The sequence below is a fragment of the Narcine bancroftii genome, chromosome 5 (genome assembly GCF_036971445.1).
Source record: "Narcine bancroftii isolate sNarBan1 chromosome 5, sNarBan1.hap1, whole genome shotgun sequence".
Lineage (NCBI taxonomy): Eukaryota > Metazoa > Chordata > Chondrichthyes > Torpediniformes > Narcinidae > Narcine > Narcine bancroftii.
Window position 1 is genome coordinate 28,121,986 of NC_091473.1, and position 21,671 is coordinate 28,143,656.

At 40.0% G+C, this 21,671-nt stretch overlaps 1 protein-coding gene across 6 annotated transcripts in view; it reads left to right on the top strand.

Annotated features, from left to right (window-relative positions):
• LOC138763219 (E3 ubiquitin-protein ligase PDZRN3-like) overlaps positions 1 to 21,671 on the top strand; it is a 239,602-nt gene that overhangs the window by 206,008 nt on the left and 11,923 nt on the right. For 5 of the 6 annotated variants that reach the window (XM_069937011.1, XM_069937008.1, XM_069937014.1 and 2 more), the window contains one exon: positions 12,020 to 12,103. In XM_069937011.1, coding sequence (XP_069793112.1) covers positions 12,024 to 12,103 — 80 coding nt within the window. In that variant the 5' untranslated portion in view covers positions 12,020 to 12,023. Of the gene's footprint in view, positions 1 to 12,019; positions 12,274 to 21,671 lie in introns of those variants that run through there. The other variant, XM_069937010.1, reaches the window with a different exon arrangement.

Consider the following 21,671-nt stretch of genomic DNA (forward strand, 5'->3'; position numbering starts at 1 on the left):
TTATAGCTAAAAAAAAAACATATGATAGGAAAAGTTAAGGTAATCTTCATGATCAGCAGCCCAAATTTTTTTTTAATATTTATAAAAGTGTTCAGGAAGTAACATTTTCATTTTCCAGTGTTATTATTGATGAATCCTTCATAGGGCATGCAGACTTGGAACAACAAGAGCATTAAAATGTAGAATATTTAATAAAATTCAAGCTGAAATTAAAAAAGGAGAGGCAAGTAAAAAATTAGATTGGAGAAGAAATGGAGAAAAAGGTTTAACAAGGCTGAAGAAAAGCAACTTGGCACTTCCAAGAGGAAGTTTTCAGTGTTAAGAGGATTGTTCGCCAATTATTTAAAGGCGGCATGGTTAGCACAGTGCTATTACCACCCCAGCGACCTGGGTTCGAATCAGAATTCATGAGCAAGTCACAAAATTTGTATAAACCACCTTAAAACAATAAAATAGTGCACAAAAAGTCAAAGTAAGGTGATGTCTTTGGTTCATTTATTGTTCAGGAATCTGATAGCAGTGGGAAGAAGCTGACCTCTTGCCACTGTCCTCATCTTTAGACTACTGTACATTTTCCTGATTGTAGAAGAGTGAAGAGGGGATGGCCTGGGTGTTGGGGGTTTTTGAGGATAGAGGCTGTGTTTTTAAGACCCCGCTTCTTGTGGATGACCTCAATGGAATGAAGTCAGGTGCACCATAATGTTGCAGGCTGAGTTAACAGCCCTCTGGAGTTTTTTCTAATTCTGAGCTTTGGCACCTCTGTACCAGACAGTGATGTAACCCACCAGGATGCTCTCCACAGTATACCTGTAGAAGTTTTTGAGAGTCCTCTGTGATGTACTGAATCTCTTCAAACAGCTCACAAAAGTTGGAGAGCCTTCTTAGTGATTGCATCAACATGGAAGTTCCAAAACAGATCCTTGGAGATGTTGGCACCAAGGAATTTGAAGTTTAGTTGATTCTTGACCCTCTCCACTACTGCCTCGATGAGGACCGGATCATTGTCTCCCGACTTCCTCCTGTAGACCTCAATCATCTCTTTGGTTTGTTGGTGCGACACAACTCAAAGAGCTGATCTTTCTCCCTCCTGCATCCTTCTGTATTGTCATTTATGATCCGTGTCGTCGACAAATTTATAGATGGCATTGCAATTGTGACTGGCCACAAACATGAGTACATAGTGAAATAAGAACACATCCTTGAGATGCACCTGCGTTGATGGTCAGTAAGGAGGAGATGATTTTACCAAGTCATACTGACTGTGGTCTTCCGGTGAGAGTCAAGGATCCAGTGTGAGGGGGGTGGGGGTGAAGAGGCCCAGGGTTTGGAGCTTCTTGACCATCACTGAGGGAATAATGGTATTTAAGGCTAATTTGTACTCCATGAAAAGCAGCCATATGCATGAGTTGTGTTTTCGAGGTGATCCAGAGCTGAGTGGAAAGCTAGCGATATTTCATCTGCTGTGGAGCATTTGTGACAATAGGTGAATTGCAGTGGGGCCAAACCATTGCTTTGGTACGTGCTAATTCTGGCCATGACCAACCTCTCAAAGCATTTAATCACAGTAGATGACTACTGGGAGAAAGTAATTGAGGCAGCTCACTCAACTCCTCTTGGGCATCGGGATGATTGATGCCCTTTGAAGCAGGAGGGAACCTCTGATTACAGCAATGAGAGGTTGAAAATGTCCATGAACACTCTGGCTAGTGGGTTAGCACAGATTTTCAGTACCCTGCCAGGTACACCGTCAGGTCCTGACACCTTGTGAGGATTCACCCTCTTGAATGATGTTCTGATTTCAGCCTCAGAGACAGATGTCCGGGTCCTTAGCCTTTTCTGGGATTCTAGTAGGCACTGTTGGGTTCTCCTTCTCAAAGCAGGCATAGAAGGTGTTCAGCTCATCAGGTAAGGAAGTGTCTATGGTGTTTGCCCTCGCTTTGTAGATTGCATACCCTGCCCTAGCTGACTTGTATCTATCTCTAGCTTCCTCCAGAATTGCCACTTTGCTTTGGAGATGGCCTTCCGCAGGTCATACCTGGACATATTATAAAGATCTCAATCCCCAGCCTTAAGCACCCGTGTTCTCACCCTCAGCAGGTTGCATCCAAGGCTTCTGGTTTAGGAACACCCAGTAAGGGCAAAATCATCCTCACAGGTCTTGATGAAGATGGTGACATATTGCATGTCCATTCAAGTCTAAGGATGAATTCTTGAATATGGTCCAGTCCACTGATTTAATGCAGTCCTGCAGGCGCCCTTCCGTCTTCCTTGATCGTACATTCACCACCTTTACTACTGGTGTTGTAGTCCTCCGTATCTGCTTGTATGCTGGGAGCAGAAATACAGCCAGGTGATCAAACTTGCTGAAGTGCGGTTGTGGTATGGCTCGGTAGGCATTCTTCATTGTGGTGTAACAGTGGTGAAGCGTGTTGGCTCGTCTGGTCTTGTATGTGACGTGTTGGTTGTAGTTCATTAGAGATTTCTTCAGGTTGGGCTGATTGAAGTCCCCTTTAATGACCTGGAAGGCATCTGGCGCTATCTGTAATGAGTTTGTATGTTCTTCCCACGTCTACATGGGTTTCCTCTGGGTGCTTCAGTTTCCTTCCACCTTTAAAAAAAAAATGTATGGGTGTTGTAGATTCTTTGGGCAGTACGGACTTGTGGGCTGGAAAGTCCTGTTACTGTGCTGTATGTCTAAAGTATTAAAAAAAAATTAAAAACAAAATTAAACCATGTCATTTAAATTAAATGAATAAACCCTAACTTTTCCAGGTGAGTTTACAAAGTACCATTCACAAAAAAGAGAGACTCTGAGACTCATAACAGTGACAGGAAAATTGTGTCTCGGGGCATCTCAGGTCTTGGTGATCTCAATGTCATTGATATTTAGATTGCAATTAGCTGCATGAATATGAAAGTTTTATTCCCAAGTACAATGTACAAATGCACCAATGTTTATTCTTGCTGCAGGGCTGTAGGCATGTAAGATACAGCAGTGTATTAAATACTGTCAGTATCCTGAGACAGAAAAAAATAATAAATATGAAAGGATCAATCTTTTCAGTTGCCATTAGTGCAAAATAAGGTTTCAAAGGTGCAGGGAGCTCTTTTAGTGATCCTTGGGTAGTTTATTGTTGGGGTAGTACAGTGAGGTTCAATAGCCTGATAGCTATTGGAAATGGAGTCTTTACAACCAGCATAGCAGTGTAAGAAATTTGAGAATATTTCAGGTGGTATGGTTAGCATAGTGGTTTGCACTAAGCTGTTACAGTGATGATTGGGACCAGGGTTCAAATCCAGCTCCATCTGTAAGGCGTTTGTGCGTTCTCGCCGCAACTGCATAGGTTTTCCCTGGGGGCTCTGGTTTCCTCCCACTATTCATAATGTGCCAGTGGTTGTAGGTTAATTGGGTGTTATTGGGTGGCACGGGTGCATGGGTTGAAAGGGCCAGTTACTGTGTTGTATGTCTAATTTTTTTTTTAAATACGCCCTTTTGCCCTTAGATGGTCCTTCATTTGATGATCTTGAAGATGTTTTTACCTTCTCGTACATATATTTTTGAATACTCACAAATTTCATGTGTAATCAAAAAATTTTCAATTCTACAGCAAATTTTTCAGAGAAGCAGGAAATTACAGAAAATTACTGGTCTCCGTGTTCTGGCACTGCACGCTGGTGGTCAATTTACTCATTAGAAAAGCCTTAGGATCAGAACTTCTATGACCGAATCAGCTCATTTTCCCATCAAGTTCGGAGTGTGTTTGAGAAGTTCATGAAAGCACACCCACCACCATCACTTGACCTCAGACAATTAAATGCTGCTTCTTCATTTTTGTCTTGATTCAATTGGTCCGAAAGAGGCAAAATAACCGATTAAAAAATCAAATGGGCTGAAAGGTCTCTATTAGGAATCAATTCATTCTGGAGAAGGGAATGTAATGATGATTGCTAGTGGTGTGTGGTCCACCACACTCTACATCTCAGTGAGAGTAGGTTACACATGCATCTTTCCTGAAGTAGGAAAGAATTTAATTACCCTCCAGCAATTTACTGAGCAATCAATTTTCAAGGAATCACTTTCAACTACAACAAAATAAGCCTTTAGGTTGATCAGTATTTTCTGTGCACTCACAGTACGAGTAAACCACCAAGGGTAAAAATCACAACCTGTTGTGCTATTTGTTTTTATTGAACGAACTTGAAGGAATTGCGATTGATATGAAAAGGGATGCTCAGAAGTTCAGAGGAAGATTTGGCACATTAACTCCTCTTTATCTTCTGCACATGCTGTCTAACCAAATGAATATCCCCCAGCATAGCATGTCCTGTCAGATTTACAGCTTTTAGGCTTCTGAATCTACATTAACTACTTGATTGTAGTTTTGAATAACTGAAGGAAACGTCTTTCTGCGTTGCATTTCCAAACTGTGAAGTTACATTTTTCTACTTACAGTTATTCATTGACAGATTTGCTGTGCTCAAATTCAGTTAGAATGTTCAAAATCCCATCTTTAATGCCAGTGGGAAATTTTGTCTTTGCCTTGATTTTAGGGTCATGCAATGGACTTTTGGAGCAAGACTGGAATTAAACATTACATTTTTCCAAAACTTGGCTCACGGTGAAGTGTAAAATTATCAGGTAGAAACAAATTACCTGGTTATTGGTGGTAATGATGACAATCAAAGAGCAATTAAGTTTTCATGAACACTGGTGAGGTAATTTGACCAGTTGAAGCACATAGATACAGCGATCTCTGAAAGAGGGATCAGAGCTCATGTTGAGGCCACATATGATGGATCTTGTTTCTCTTTTGCTTCTGCTGTCACCCAGCTTCCAAGCACTGTCATCTTTGGGACACTGCACTATGCTTCTGCCACTGCCTTGTCTGGCGGCCTGGTCAATGCAAATATTGACCCCAAAGATTCAGCATGAGAGCATGAATCGATCATTTAAAGCTCATGATTATCTTTACCCGATAAGGGCAGAAAGTCCTCCTGTGCCCTTCCATTAGGCTCATACTTTTTTGTAATGGTTCCCAGAGTTGATAATGAGAATGTAATTTATGCAGTTTTATTTTTAACCCTTTAAAATGTGTTGCTTTCTCATTTTCCTCAAGATTTCTCAGTTCAGTTCCTACCCAGGCTGTTCAAAACCTTGGTTATTGAGAAATGAAGAGCAACAGAGACACACTCAGAAGCTTGATTTGTACTTAAATAATCACCACTCAGAATAATTTATGTTGTCTTAAATGATGCAAAAGAAACTTCAGTCACTATTAATCTAAACAGGTAACTTCTTATTTGGTCCGAATAGGTGCTGGGTCTTCAAAGTTTTTGCTCGGGGCTCAGTTTTCGTCCCATATCTTAAGGATATGTTAGTAGATTGACTGACGTTTGTAAATTTCCATTTCGTGTCGATAAATGGTAAAAAGAATCAAAATGGAGTTAGGGACACATTGAGATTAACTTTTAAAATGTAGAGAGATGAGAAAGGGGAATTTGGATTCATCTGCCAGAAGCCAGCATGGATCAGATGGGTTGGTTAGACTCCTGGATGGTAATAAGTAAGAGATGTTGCTTCCTTTGTCATTTAAAAGAATTATGTAGATAAAGGTAATTTTTAAGAAAAGCTATTATTGCTTTTTGTGTTGTCATTTTTTTTCAGTCTATGTTCTAACAATTAGCCATACGATTGATTTTTTTCATCTCTGGAATAAATATCTTTTCAATATTTCTGTCACTATAATCTCATGACACATGAATATTTTTTTAGTGCTGAGTAAAACAGAAACTTGTTAGCCTTTGATTCAATTTCTTGGATTGCAGGAAAATGTCATTTTATCTTCCTATGTTTTTGTGATCTAAAAGAGCTATGTTATAAAAGCAACTATATTTCAAAACCAATTAATTTTCAAGACAGTGCTTCAAAAATCCCAAGATCATGAAAAATGCAAAGTTGTTGCAAAAACACAATGTCTTGGAAATCAAGCTATTATAAAATACTGATATAAAATCCACAGATTCCCAATGTCTTTGAAGGAATTCTCTTTCTCTTCGAAGTCAGGGTGTGGTCTGTCTTTGTCAGATTTGGTTTGATTCTTCTCCATTATGTTGGGCAGTGGATCGAGCAGCAGGATCAGTTAAAAAAAAACTAATATTTAAAGGAAGCATTGATGCCATGTCAGTCTCTCATTACTGTGCATAGTATTGGACAGGAACAAATTATCCACTGGCCATCTTTGGTAACTGGGGAAGGGAGGAAATTGGTTGAAGGGGGGAGGGGTGGGGGGGGGGAAATTAAAAGCTAACTCTTAGAAAATGAAAATTACCTTTTCAGTTCCAATGTCAAATTAACTTCTGGCACAATATAATGTTGATATACTTAATTACTCAAACTTCAGGCAAGATAACATATTTAAATGTGTTAATTTACTATCTTGGAAGTTTTAATCACGTTTCCAGACAAGATGATCATTATATTAATATATTCACAAATAATCAGATTGCAAATTTCAAAATATAATTATTATATACTAGTCTTAGATAATGGTGCTGTTGAATAAAATACGACTGAGCAGCTTAAATTTTTAATTGAAAATAGAATCAATGTGACTATCTCCCTATGTTAAAAAGTTTTTTTTAAGTTATCTGAAATGTCAAAAGATTATCATTCTAAATTTCTACCTTTTATTCTCAACTTTATTTTCTTGAAGGGTTGTTGAAAGAATCACTTTCCAAAGCATAATTTTATCTCCACTTGATTTTACTGGATTTTCTCTCTCAAAAATATAAATTTTAGTCAGACTGATTGGTAATATGTGAATGTACCTTGATGATAATTCGAATTAAAAAGGATGGTGTTTTGTGAAAATATTCAATAACATAATGGCAAATAATGTGTTCTGTTTGATGAACACGGTATGCCGATTGGTTGCATTGGTGAATACTATAATTATCCCCTTCAATAATTAGGACATTCTGAAACATAAATGTAACAATTAGAGAGGGCATCTGTTTGGTGTGATTAAAATAAAAACATGTTTTCAACTCAGACGAAGAGTATGTAATTCAATTGCAGCATTGATCAAGCAGCCTAGCCAGTTTCGATAAAGCACGGAGAGATTCAAGAGCCTGGCTACTGTTGGAATTTAAACTGTTCTTGAACTTAGATGCAGGACAGTAGGTTTCTGTACCTTCTACTGGAAGGTAGCAGTGGAGAAAAGTTGTGAGCAGAGGGTCAGGTCCCTTCATGATGTTGGCTGCCTTCTTGAGGTAATGCCTCTTATGGATATCTTCATTGGAGAGGAGGTTGGTGCCCTTAATGGACTTGGCTAGGTTTGCAACCTTCTTCATTCCTGGACATCTGAATTCCCAAATCAGCTGGGATGCAACCAGTCAGTTTTCTTTCCAAAATGCACTTGTTGAAAGTCAATAGAATATTTGTCAATCTGACTAATCTCTTTAGACTTCTGAGAAAGTGGAGTCAAATATTTCATCGGTCTTGCTGACATTGGGAGCAAGATTGTTGTTTTGGCCCTAACCCAGCCAGATTTTCCATCTCCATCCTATATTCTGACTCCTCATCATCCATTATTTGACTTTCAAGGATGGTGTTGGCAGCCAATGTGTGCATGACATTGGAGTGCAACTTGGCTCTGCAATTGTGGGTCAGAGAGAAGAGAGCAGGGGAATAAGCAGGCAACTTTGAGGGGCCCTGTTGTGGGTGGTTACTGAGGATCACAATGGTCCATATGGTCAACTTGGTATTAGAATCTTGTGATGCCACATTAATTGTGGAAAGGGACAACCTGAACCAACTACCGGCAAGTGTCCTGAAACTGAGAGAGAAGTGGCTACTCTACATACCTGTACTTGAATAAGTGCAGCATGTGTCAAACAAAATTGATGTGTCAGATAGTTTTGCTGCTTGCAGTGGGGTACCCAACTCAAAATTACTTCAGGGTGAACGTGTTCTTCAACATAATTGACTTTGTTATCGATGGCCTTTCACATCACTTTTCTGCTTTTCACATTTATGGACTTTTTAATTATTTTTTTGGTGGCATTTTAAGCAGTTTAGATAGGAATGAGTTATCAGTTTCAGCTGCGATACCCAAGTCATATTTCGAGTGACGTGATTCCTCTTAAAAAAATTTTTTGACGTGAATTTCAAACTTGATGCTCTGTTACCAAAGAAAATTTATGGTCAAATTTTTCCAAAATGCCCTCATCGTGTTGTGAATTTTTCTGTCATTGCCACCACTGTGGTCTGTAATGAGAGGAGCTTCAGTGTCTTAAAACGGATTAAGTCATACTTTTGGTCCACAATGGTGCAAGAATGTTTGAGTGGACTAATAATTTTGAACATCAACAGTGACAAGGCAAAGTTACTTGATTTTTCTGGTGTAATTGATGAATTACCCAAAGAAAAGCACGTAAAGAATTTCTGAATGTGAAGAAGTGATGGCCATTTCTGATCTGAAATTCCAAATGCAGAATAACCATGAATGTGCTATCATATTTTCTGCTTCTTATTACAATAGTGTACTTGTTTCATCTTGTATTTGTATGTGTGAGTTCTTAGACAACACATTGATGAAGAAAAAGGTTATTTCCGTTAAAGTTGTTGTAAACAGCACATGAAGCATGACATGAGGCTGTGTCTCCATTACAGATCCTGCATATTGTCTCTTGCTCTGTGTCAACCCCAAGCTGGCAGCCAAGTATAATCAAACGGGACCTCTACTCCTTAAGGCATTGCTAGTTGCATTGCAACCATGATCACTATCATTACATCTCCTTTTCTTAAAACAAGAGTAGCTTACTTTTAACTAATGTATAACTCTGCAATTTTAACTTTAACACCAAGAGCGTACATTTTCATTGTTATCAACATTGTTAACATTTTTTTAAAACTAGATTTGTGTGTTCATATTTACATACACAATAACTTGAAGAGCGAATAAGATAGCACTACTTCATTCTTTTACAGGGGTCTTTAAATTTGTTCAATGAGTCCCTCAGGAGGATTCACATTCTTGACAATCTCCAGATTGATTGTCCTTGAATCTGAGTTGTTGCCTCAGATGATGTCTTCTCAGATGTGTATTCAAGTTGTTCAATAGTATCCATCTTTCCATCTACTGTGGCCGGTCACATTTGAAGACCTTGACGATTTTTCGCAGAACAGCACCTTCATCTGTCTGAATGGTGTATGATCTTGGTTGGACTTCACTAAGGACAGTTCCCTTCTGAGTCCATAAGTTTGTTTTGTCTTTTAGCCTTGCTTGGTCACCAGTGTGGAGTTCGGGTAGGTTTTTTGTTCCTCTGTCAAAGTAATACTTTTGCTTTTCTTTATGTTGTTCTTTGAACTTTCTCACCCTCTTTTGTTTTTAGGAGGTTCTCCTGAATGGGTAAGTTTGATCTTAGCCTATGTCCCATAAGGAGTTGTGCTGGTGACATACCACATTCGAGCAGTGTTGTGCAGTATTTGAAAGAAGTCTATTCCACTGTTTTTTTTTGCCTTTTATCAGTTTTTTCATTGTCTTTACTGATTTTCCCACTAGACCATTGGACTGTGGAAAATGAGGACTTGACGTGGTGTGTTCAAAGTCCCACTGTTTGGCAAACTGTTGGAACTTTAAATTGCAAAACTGGGGTCCAGTGTCTGTGAAGACCTCCCTTGCTACACCATGTCTGGAGAATATGGCTTTCATATCAGTAATTACAGCATCTGCAGTGGTGGTGTTCACCTGATTCCCTATATATAGGGAATAATAGTCTGTGACTACCAGATAGTCCTTCCCTTGACATTTGACTAGGTCAGCGCCTACCTTCTGGTAAGGTCTGTATGGTGCTGGGTGTAGCTTTAGTGATTCTGAAGGATTGCTTGCTTGATATTTCCAGCATATTGTCCAGTTTGACACATCATTTGTTATATCCTTGTTGATTCTTGGCCAGTGCATCACCTCTCATGCTCTTTTCTTACACTTTTCAATTCCAAGATGACCTCCATGGATCCGTTTTAGCATCTCTTTTCTCAGACGCTTTGGGATAAGGATTTTACTTCCTTTGTAGATAATAACTTCAACCATTGATGGTTCTGCCTTGCAGTTCCAGTACTTTGCAATGTCAGGTGAGCAGTCCTGCTTCACGTTGGGCCATCCTTCCAAGATGTTTTTTCTCAGTTGTCTCAGTATTTCATCTTTGTTTGTCTCTAAATTTATGAGCTCCATTTTTGCATCTAATATGAACAGTGCACTTGTGATCATGTCTACAAAGGCATTCACATCTTCATCCATTTTGGCATTTACAGGCTCTCTCGTGTAACAGCTCTAGACAATGTGTCTGCTGCATACATTAGCTTACCCAGAGTGTATTCAATGTATAGCATTGCAGCCTAATCACCATTCTTAATGTATTCATTTAATGGCTTTAGAACAATGCAATCATGGGCTTATGGTCAGTCTCTACACTGATTGCTTGTCCTGACACAAACTGATGAAATTTTTCACAAGTGTATGTGATGCTGAACAGCTCCTTTTCATTTTGAGCATATCACAACTCTGTGTCTGTCTTTAAGTGTGATCCATATTCAATGGGTTGCCAGTCATCATATTTTTGCAGAAGAACTGCACCGAGCCCACTATGTGAAGCATCTGATGATATCTTGATGCGTCTCACTGGGTCGTAAAACCTCAGAACTGGTTCCTCTGTGAGCAGTTTCTTTAGTTCCCTCCATGACTTTTCATGCACATGATTCCACTCCCATTCAATTGAACCTGTTAAAAGAGCAAAGGATTGAATTTGGAAATTGCATCAAGTATCCATTCAAATTATTAATGAGGAACACTCACAAATTAAAGTGTGGATTATTACTCCATGGGTGTTATGCACACACAACCAAAGACTGCTGGTGACGTCAACAACAGCAATGGATCTGGTTCATACAAGTGAATTCATTATCTCCTTTTTCTATTACACAACCAATCACACTACAGCCAGAGGACAAATCTGTTCCTGGATTCTGCACTGAAGGCTATTGGTGGGCGAAGGGCTTCTTGGAGTTGCCCTGCAAGTACCCTGATGAATCTGCCCTTAAACCCTGCACTAAATAGATCTATGGAGGGGATCAGTAACACATTCCTCTGACCAGGGGTAGGGGTTGAATGTGGGTCTATGTGGCAGAAATATAAGAGTTGGTTGAAGTATCTTGTGTGTTTATGTCTGCTGGGTTTTTTTAGTTTTTGGCGATTTAATTTTTAATGGCAAAACTTGAAATGTTTTGATGAATTAATTCATGTGTCATAGTTTTTGAATGCCAAACCACTGTAAAACACTGACAACTCTTGAAAGACTGCAAAGTTTTGTCATTAAGTGAAGATTGATGGATGGGGCATTTTGTCTCATCCATGCTTTTAAGGCCAGTTTTGGAGTGACCATGGCATCAGAATGGTCTTTTTCAGCTGTGGATGAGAGAAACATGCCTGTCCTAAGCAAATCTTTGCATATTGCTGCCTTTGGGCCTCATTTAACCACATCAAGACCAATGGATAAACTAATGAGATGTGTTAATCCAACTGTTTTGTTGGATTGCTTTTTCCTCTCAATCAATTCTCAGTCTGAAGCAGTGCTTCAGCTCCATGGTCGTTAATATTAATTTGTTGGCCCATTAGTGTTTCTGTCATTTTTGTATCCTTGGTATTATTGATTAGTCTTGTTGCTATTTATTGGTTGATTACAGGGCAGCTCAGCAAAGCATATGAAAATAAAAGTACCAAAGAAGATACTTTTTGTTTGGTACGTTATTATTTTATGTGTTCATGTAAAGCACGGATGTGCATTGCTTATAATTTGTATCTGAAAAGAAGTCACAAGAGTATTGAACACAAACCTACATCTGCTGATTTTCTTGTTTAACTGTACTTGTAACGGTTTTGTATAGAGACAGCAATTCATTTGTATGATTACAGAAAGGGTTTTATTCCATTCTCATGATTTTCACATTTTATTTTTACAGGTTAATGGCAAGGATTTATCCAGAGCTACTCACGAGCAAGCAGTGGAAGCATTCCGAACAGCCAAAGAACCTATTGTTGTTCAGGTACTGCGAAGAACTCGGCGCACCAAAGTTCTTAATACACCTCATGAATGCCAACTTGTAGATATGGGCACACAGACAGATATCACCTTTGAACACATCATGGCATTGACTAAAATAAGACCACCTTCTCCACCTGATATGGTCCTGGAACAATACCTCTTACCTGAAGAGTAAGTATTTTCTTTAATTTTATATAAATAGCAACACACCATTTTTTGTTTCAAAATGCAAAATTAAGTCCAGTCAGAAGGAAACTCCTCTTATTTTCTCCCATCAGGAGGCAGCCATATTTTAATTGTTCACTCGAAGCCATCTAAGTCGGGTCAAAACCACCATCAAATGGAAATCTCTCCATTAATTTTGAAAGCCGCAAAGATACTTAATTGTACTATACATAGACAATATGAGCTGTAATTATAAAGTCATAGTCATACAGCGTACAAGATGACCCAGCCCCAATTTGCCTATGCCAACCACACTCATCCCAAATGCCTGTTTTTTTTTAATATTTGAGTTTTGATTTTCAAAGACTCATGTAAATTCAACAAACAATGCATTACATTCTTTATCCATGCAATACAGAGTTTATTTCCCCCTGCCCTTGCCTCCTCCCCTCCCCATCCCTTAAATTATACAAAAACCACATAAATACTGGTGAAATGAATGATCTCCCTCAAGGCTAGAGAACCCTGGATGTTAAATCAAAATGAGTGGGGACAAAGACACTTCATCTGCACCACATTCCCCAATTCATACTCTTAATCATTTACCTGCCCAGACGTTTGTTTACTCTTATTCAGGGTATGTGGGGGTGGGGGGGGTGTAAATTATATCTGCATACCTATGTGCTTCAGTTAAAGTTGCCACTTTTTTTTGTAATATTATATTTTGAGAATTTTCAATCAACATGCAGTCAAAATGAAGAATAAACATAAAGAAAAATATCAATCAGCATGTCGATATTAAAGAAAGTGAGAAAAAAAGAAGTCAACATGTGATTCAGTTATAAAGAAAGAAAAATTACAATAATACTACAAAAATACAAATTCAATGTCCTTGTTGATGAAAGTTGCCACACTTCAACAAATATGTCATATCTCTTCCTTAAATTGTAAGTGATTTTCTCCAGGGGAAGGCAACACGGTATTTCCATATTCTTTCATGTGATATTTACCTGGGATTCAGACTTCCACATAACCATTATGCACTTCCTGGCTACTTCACAAAACTGAATTTGGTGTTTGGACAGCCTATGTTCCCGACGTCCCCCAGAAGGTACAACTCGGGATCTTGTGGAAAAACCACTTTTGTAATCTTTTTCAGAATGTCCCCCTGGTCCTTCCAGAAAGATCTCACCTTTGTACACAGCCAGGTGGAGTTGTCAAAGGTTCCAACCTCCACACCACACCTAAAGCACATTTCTGAAATTTCTGGCTTTGTCTTGTGTAATTTTTTGTAGTGTGAGGTACAATTAATGCAAGAAATTATATTGCACAGCATGTGCCTGAGATTGACAATTCACGTCATGCTATTCAGACACAAGTCTACCCACCATCATTCATCAATTGTTATGCCCAAGTCCAGTGCCCATATTTCCCTTGATTGATATAAGCCAGGCTTTGGGCCCTCACTATGGAATACAACCATTGTTTTTGCTATAATCTGCCTTCAATAAAGATATAGACCTATAGGAGGAGGACTTCAATGGGTCTCTGTCCTTTTTCGGGATCACCGTAATGATTGCTGTTTAAAAAGACTCCAAAAGAGTATGTGTCTCTGCTGCCTGATCCATCACCTTCATAAGAAGGGGGCATTAAGAGGTCTTTAAATGTTCTATAAAATTTGATAGGGAAACCATTGTCTCCTGGCTATTTACCTGCCTGCAGTACACTCAGAGAAGGGGGCATCTAGCTCCTCTCAATCCTCCTGATTCAAATTTGGTAGTTCTGATGAAAGCAATCTATTTTAGCAGGGTCCCTCCCTGATTCTGATTATATAGCACTTCATAGAACTTTCCAAATGTAACTTTCCATGTATCTTTTGGTTTGTGCGAAATTTTGCCTTCCCCCGTTTGAATCGCCTTAATTGTCCTCGAGACCTCTTTTGCCCTCACCTACCAGGACAAGACTTTATGGGTCCTTTCCCCCAGCTCATAATACTGTTGCCTCAATCTTGAGATCAACTTTTCTGTTTTGTACGTTTGCAACATACTGTATTTGAGCTTTTTATTCACTAAGTCCCTACGTTTTTCATCAAACCCCAATCTTTGATAGTCTTTTTCCAGTTGAGCTATGACCTGTTCCAAATTATTAATCTCCTTCATCTATTCCCTTTTTATCCCTTTAGCATATCCAATTATCTGGCCCCTTAAATAAGGCTTCAACATGTCCCAAATTAGGAAATTATAGACATTAGAGGGGCAGTTCGTCTCGCAGAACAGTTCTATCTGAGTTCTGACAAAGCTACAAAATTCTAGTTTTCTCAACAGCACTGTGAATTTAGACACCATCACCATAGCCTGCTTATCTGGCATTATGATGGACAAAGTCATGGGTGAATGGTCCGACATCAGCCAAGCCATGCACTCGGTTTCCACTATCCTACTTTCCAACTGGGCTGACGCCAAAATAAGATCAATTCTGTTGCCTCAAGTAAAAGGAATAATTCCTTTCTCTTGGATTCAGCCTTCTCCAAGCATCTGAGATTCAATTCTTTCATGAAGGCCAGGGTGGATTTCTTCACTATCTACAATACTAGACAATTTGAAAACTTGCTAATCATGTCATGTATGCTTTCATTTAAATCATTAATATAGGTGACAAACAGCAGTAGGCATACCACTATTCTCAGGACTCCAGTCCAAAAACAACCTTCCACTTTCACCCTCTGCTTTCTACAATAGCCAATTTTCTGTCCATGCTGCAATCTCACCTTGGATCCATGCAATCTCACCTGCTGTGCAGACCATATCGAATGCCTTGCAGAGAAAAGAACATATATCAACAGTCCTGCCCTCGTCAACTCTCTTGACCACACCTTAATTCAGATTTGTGAGACATGACGTCCTGCTTACAAAACCATGCTTACTATCTCAAATCGGCCTTTGTCCATCTAAGTGCATGTATATCTTCTCCCTCAGAATATTCTCTAGTAATATAGCAACAGATTTTGGGCTCACTGGTCTATAGTTCATAGGCTTTTTTCTGTAGCCCTTCTTGAATACAGGCATAGCATCTGCCACCCTCCAGTCTTCTGGTAGCTTTCAAGATTCCTTTATTGTCCTGTAAAAGTACAGAACATGTAATATTGAACGAAATTGCCTTCTGCCTGCTGTAAGCGAAACAAAGATTCACCATTAGTGTAGCCCGGTGACCCTTACAGTAAGAGAGAAAGAAAAGCAAAGAAAGTCCCTTCAGAGTTGCTGAGTGTTCGTGGATTCGCCTCCTGCCACTGCACAGATTTACGTTCGATCCTTTGGCAACCCAAACTCCAGATCAAAACCTCTGACCTGATTAGGAAGCCTTCATGACCCTTTTGGACCCCTTCTTGCTCTGATACCTGGTTCTCATGAGCCAGTTTCCAACAGTCCTCAACCCTTGTGGGTTCCCTGACCATAAGTCATCCGCAGTCTGTGTGGGCCCTTCAGCCACTGAGGCACCCACTGGTCCACTGTTCATGTTAACTGCCATGTGGAGTCATCTCCTCTGCTGCTCCTTCTCAATGGGGTGATGTTTTCCTGTTTCTGGAACTCTGCACCAGTTTGCTGCTCCCTGGAGTCTGGAAACCCTCATGACCACTGCCAAGCATAGGTGCCCGACCAGCAGCCTCTGCAGCCGCATGGTCTCTAATTGAAACCACTGGAAACCCAGTTCAAACCTCTGATATGATCAGGAAGCCTTCAGCACCCAAACCCTTTTTGGGAGCACTTTGTGCCCTCAGCTCCCTCTCAAATCCTGATTGCAGTAGCTGGTTCCCATGACCCAGTCTCCAGCAGCCCAAAACTTGTGTGGGTCTTTCAGCATCTGAACCCCTTGCTGGTCTGCTGTCCCACATCGTCATCTCCTATGCTTCTTAACGGGGTGTTCTTTCTGTTTCTGGTGTCCTGTGCCTGTCCACTGCTCCCCAGGAGTCTGCAAGCCCCCATGGTATGCTGTCCAGCACATGTCCTGTCACCTTTGGCACAGGCTCCATGGTGGCAAATGCACCATTGGCACCTGCAATTTCCTTTCTTGCTTTAGGTGGCATGGCTGACGTAGTGGTTAGTGCAATTCCTTTACTGCACCAGCGATTGGGACTGTGGTTTGAAACCCGCACTGTCTGTAAGCAGTTTGTACATTCTCCCCATGTCTGCGTGGGTTTTGGTTTCCTCCCACTGTTCAAAACGTACTGGGAGTCTAGGTTAATTGGTTGTAAATTGGGCGGCATGGTCTCATGAACCAAAATGGCCTGTTAGCGTGCTGTAGCTCAACATTTATCTCAGTGTCCTTGGATATTTCTGATCAGACCCAAGAGAGTTGTCTACCTTCATGGGCATCAGCACCTTCAACACCTCTTCAAATATAAAACTGACTGTTCTCAAGACATTATCATTGAATGCCACAATTTCTCCATGTTACATACCTGACCAGCAGCAATAGAAATTCACCAAGACAATGGTATCTTCAAAATAATTTTTATTAATAACTATCAATGATATAAATTCTTACTTATCTCTAACTTAACCCCACTATGTGCAAATGTACATGTGTTTATGTGTGGCAAAACCAAAACCATTACGGTTTAGGCATGATTGTAAAAAAAAATCATTTTTTCATTTTTTAAAGTTCAATCAGTTTTCTTTCGAAACTCAGATTCTTTAAATTGTTGCTCAGAAGTAATAATGGAGTATGTGTGAGGCTTCAGACTTCTCAAAACTCACTAAATTATTTTAGAGTTGTTTTCAGAGAATTGTTTCTTCATACGAATGATCACACCCCCCACCCAACCCCCAAACAGTATCCAATGTGGAATATATGTAATTTAGGAGAATCCTGTGCTGTCTGCTTACTTGCCCTGCCTCTTCTGTGGTCACCCATGTATCTGCTGGCTGCTCTTTAAGTATGACCACCTCAGTGAAAGTCCATCAATGATTTTGTCAGCATAGGTGCCCGACCAGATCCCAAGATCATCAACCTGCAGCTCCAGTTCTTTGACCATGTCTGTGAGGAGCTGCAGCTGGTTACAATTCCAACAGATGTAATTAGCAGGATCCTTGACATCAAGTTCAAAGTCAAGTTTATTATCATCTGATTGTACAAGTACAATCTAAGAAGTAGCATTCTTCAGTCTTCATTACAAAAACATGCAAACACACATATGATATATTCAGTGCCCTCCATAATTTTCCTTTTTGCCCCTGTGCTTCACAGTTTAAATTTGTAATCAAACTATTCACGTGTGATGATGTAATTGGAAGGAGGGGGGGGCAATTATTACTGACTGCTTGCTATTGGCTATGGCTGTAGAGATACTCCACCCTATTGGTATAGCCAGTTTAGTGGAGGTTATAGTCTGTTAATAAAAGCCCAGTATTAGTATAACACTTGTCTGGTCCATGTCTATGGCATATCAATTTTATTAACAGACTATAACCATGGATACTTCCCTGAAACCTGAAAGACTTGAGATAGATCAAGATGCCACCCGAGCTGGAGAAAATTTTCGCCACTGGCTCCTGTGTTTTGAAGCATACATGCGAGTGAACAATGTTGTGCAAGATGCAGCAAAAATGTACCATCTTGTAGCTCTCCTCAGAGAAGTACCCTATTCCATGGTGAGAGAGATGGCTGTCTACCAGAATGCAGTGAATCTCCTCAGAACCTATAATGATATGCCACAAAACACCTTGTTCGCAAGACATCAGCTTCACACTCGAAGACAACAAGCCGGAAAGAGAGAAGATGCTTTTGCATTTGTACTAAAAGGGCTATCCAGAGCCTGTGCCTGCGCTACTGTCACGGCCGAAGCCCACTGAGAATATTTGATGCTGGATGCATTCATAAGCGGATTGGATTCGGGGTACTTCTGGCAATATTTACTGGAGCCCCCGGGCCTGACCTTTAATGCTCCTCTACAACAAGCGAAGATCCTTAAGTCCACTGCTGAGCACCCAAACCGCAGCATAAAAGCCGCTTCAGAATTTGCTACTTCTGCAGTTTAGCGCTGCACATTCGCTCTCAGTGCCCCGCGCGGCAAGCCAATTGTGCCATCTACGGAAAGCGAGGGCACTGGGCCAGAGCCTGCCCTGCGAGAGAGTCCTCGCCTAGCTCATGCCATGGGTTGAAGAATAAGAAGCGTTCAAGCACTACTAATAAGCAGGGGCGCCACCACAACACTGCTTTGTTGACCTGGAGAACCAATGATTCATCTAGCTCTTCTCCCTCTTTCTCGTTCTACTGAAATCGTAAGTGGAATCTGATGCGTCAGATTGAGCTTTAGCAGCTGTGCTAAATCAAGCTGGTAGACCGGTAGCCTTTTTCTCTCGGACATTACGTGGGTTGGAGGTCAGGCAATCCTCTATTGAAAAGCAAGCACGAGCTATTGTAGAATCCATTCGCTATTGGAGACACTTTTTAACTGGAAGGAAATTATCTCTGCTGACTAATCAAAAATCTGTTGCCTACTTGTTCAACACTAAATTGAGAAGCAAGAATAAAAACGATAAGATCCTGCGTTGGCGAATTGAGCTTTCTACTTCTGATTAGAATATACTCTATCGCCCAGGAAAATTCAATGACCCTCTGGACATGCTTTCTCGCGTGACCTGTGAAAGTCTGCAGTTAGACCGTTTGAATTACCTTCACAATGAATTATGTCACTAGATTTTATCATTTGATGTGAAGTCCCTCAATTTGCCGTACTCACTCAAAAAACTAAGGAGTGTAAATCACACTATTATAAACCTTCTGCTTCCACATTGATTAAGGCATCCAGACCATTTGAATGCCTCAGTGTGGATTTTAAAGGACCACTACCCTCAATTAACAAGAATTTCTACTTCCATAACATAATTGATGAATTCTCTCATTTCCCCTTTACTATACCATGTGTTGACGTTTCTGCTAGTTCTGTTATTAAATGTCTTGATTTGATTTTCTGAATTTTCTGTTATCCTAACTTCATTCATAGTATCAGAGGGTCAGCTTTCATCAGCTCTGAACTGAGGCAATACCTTCTTGATAGGGGTATAGCTACTAGTCATACCCACGGGGTCAAGTGGAGCGCAGTAACGATACAATCTGGAAAGCTATTAATCTTGCGCTAAAATCAAACGGTCTCCCCACCAGCAAGATGTGCTGCCAGAAGCATTAAACCCTATCCATACATGGCTTTGTCCAGCTACCAATGAGACCCCCCACCATCGTCTTTTTGTTTTCCCTAGAAAATCAAAACCTGGATCGACCTTGCTGACTTGGCTATCTAACCCCGGAGAAGTTTTATTAAGAAAACGTATTAGGCCCAGCAAAGCTGACCCGCTTGTAGAGCATGTTCAACTGCTTCATGGCAATCCGCAATATGCTCACGTTATTTTTCCTGATGGAGGAAAAGACACTGTTTCCCTTCGGGATCTAGCCTCACCTGAGCTGCAGCCTACTAGCCCTTCCACTGACCTGACTCCTTCTCTATCCTCCCCGTCACCAGAAACACGAGGAACAATACCTTCTTCATGGGAATGTTTCCTCATGTTCTCCACTCCCTTCCACACTTGGTGACAGAAGTCCTTCAGTTAGAGATAAATCTCCTCCATCTGTGCCATTGTAAAGATCAACACAAATCTCAAAGCCGCCACAGAGGCTCTGTTATGACCATTTCTAATCTTAGCCATGATTACAGTGAGATCAGTCACCCTGTATTATCTCAGGCCGGCAGTGTGTTTATTTTTTGCTATGTAACTCATTAATTCTGTTTGTAACCCTTGATCTTCCGTAATTTATTTTGCTTTTGCTTTTACCATTATTGTGTTTTATTAAAATTGGTCATTTTTTGGGGGAGGGGTGAATGTAATCATGTAATGGGGGGAGGCATATTATACTGACTGCTTGCTATTGGCTATGGCTATACTTCACCCTACTGGTATAACAGATGGAGATGCTTTCCCATTGGCCAATTTAGAGGTGGTTATAGTCTGTTAATAAAAGCCAGATAATACTTATCTGGTCCATGTCTATGGCATATCAACATGTTATTAAAGTGCACATTCCAGATTTTATTTATTCGAGGTTATTCATATACATTTTGATTTGACTATGTAGAAATTACAACACTTTCAGGGCACCATAATGTTTGGGACATTTTCCTTCACAAGTGTTTGTGTTTACTCAGGTATATTTAATTGCTTCATTGGTGCAGGTGTAAGAGACTTAGGCTTACTTCCAGGCTTTTGATCACCTTTGGAGTCTATAGTTGCCATTTCTCAACACGAGGACCAGAGCTGTGCCAATGAAAGTCAAAGCCATTTTGAGGCTTATAAACAAGACTAAAACAGTAAGAAACATCACCTCAACCTTATGATTACCAACATTAACAGTTAAGAACATCATGAAGAAGAAACTACTCTGCAAGGTGCAACCATGGCAAAGGTGGTATGTATTGGATCTTGGCCAGTTCCTTTACACCTCCACTTTGCTCTTTCCATCACTCTGATGCAGGTTAATCTTGGTCTCATCTGTCCACAAGACCATTTTCCAGAAATATGCAGACTCTTTTACGTTCTTCTTGGCAAACTGTATTCTGGCAATCCTTTCTGTGCATTCAGTAGTAGTTTGTATCTTGCAGTGTAGTCTCTGCAAGCAGTAGTCATTAACATATCCACATCTGCCTTCTGAAGTGTGTTTCTGATCTGTTCGACATAGGTTTGGGGATTTTTTTTTCATCAGCATTGGAGATCTTCCTTGGAATATCAGTCCCTCTTCCATTTTATTTTTAATTTTTTTTATTTTTCACACTATAAACCATATTGACCAAGATACATACAGACATTTTTTCTCTTGAATATATACAGTGTCATCATTTCCCCCTTTTCCCCCTCCCTTCCCTCCCTCCCTCACCCCCTTTCCCATTTATTTGCAGTTCAATCTATAAGATACATTAAACCCGTTAAATAATGTTGTCACTTAATAAAAATAAACAAGAAATTTTACTGAGTCAGTTCTTTTCGTTGTCTTCTCCTTCTGTTTTTTCCAAATTGTTGTTTTTGGTAACTCTGGACCTCGTGTTGGAAAGTGGCAACCACAGACTCCAAAGGTGATCAAAAGCTTGGACCCAAACCAAGCTCTCTCACCTGATCCAATGAAACAACTAAGCATACCTGAGTATTCACAAACCTGTGAAGTCAAATGTCCAAAACATTATGGTGCCCTGAAATGAGGGGATTGTATATAAAAAGTGCTATAATTTCTGCATGGTCAAACCAAAATGTATACAAATAATCTTGTATAAAATCTGAAATGTACATTTTAATTGCGTGTGACTAGTTTGATTACAATTTTAAAACTGTGGAGCACAGGGCCAAATAAAGGAAAATTGTGTC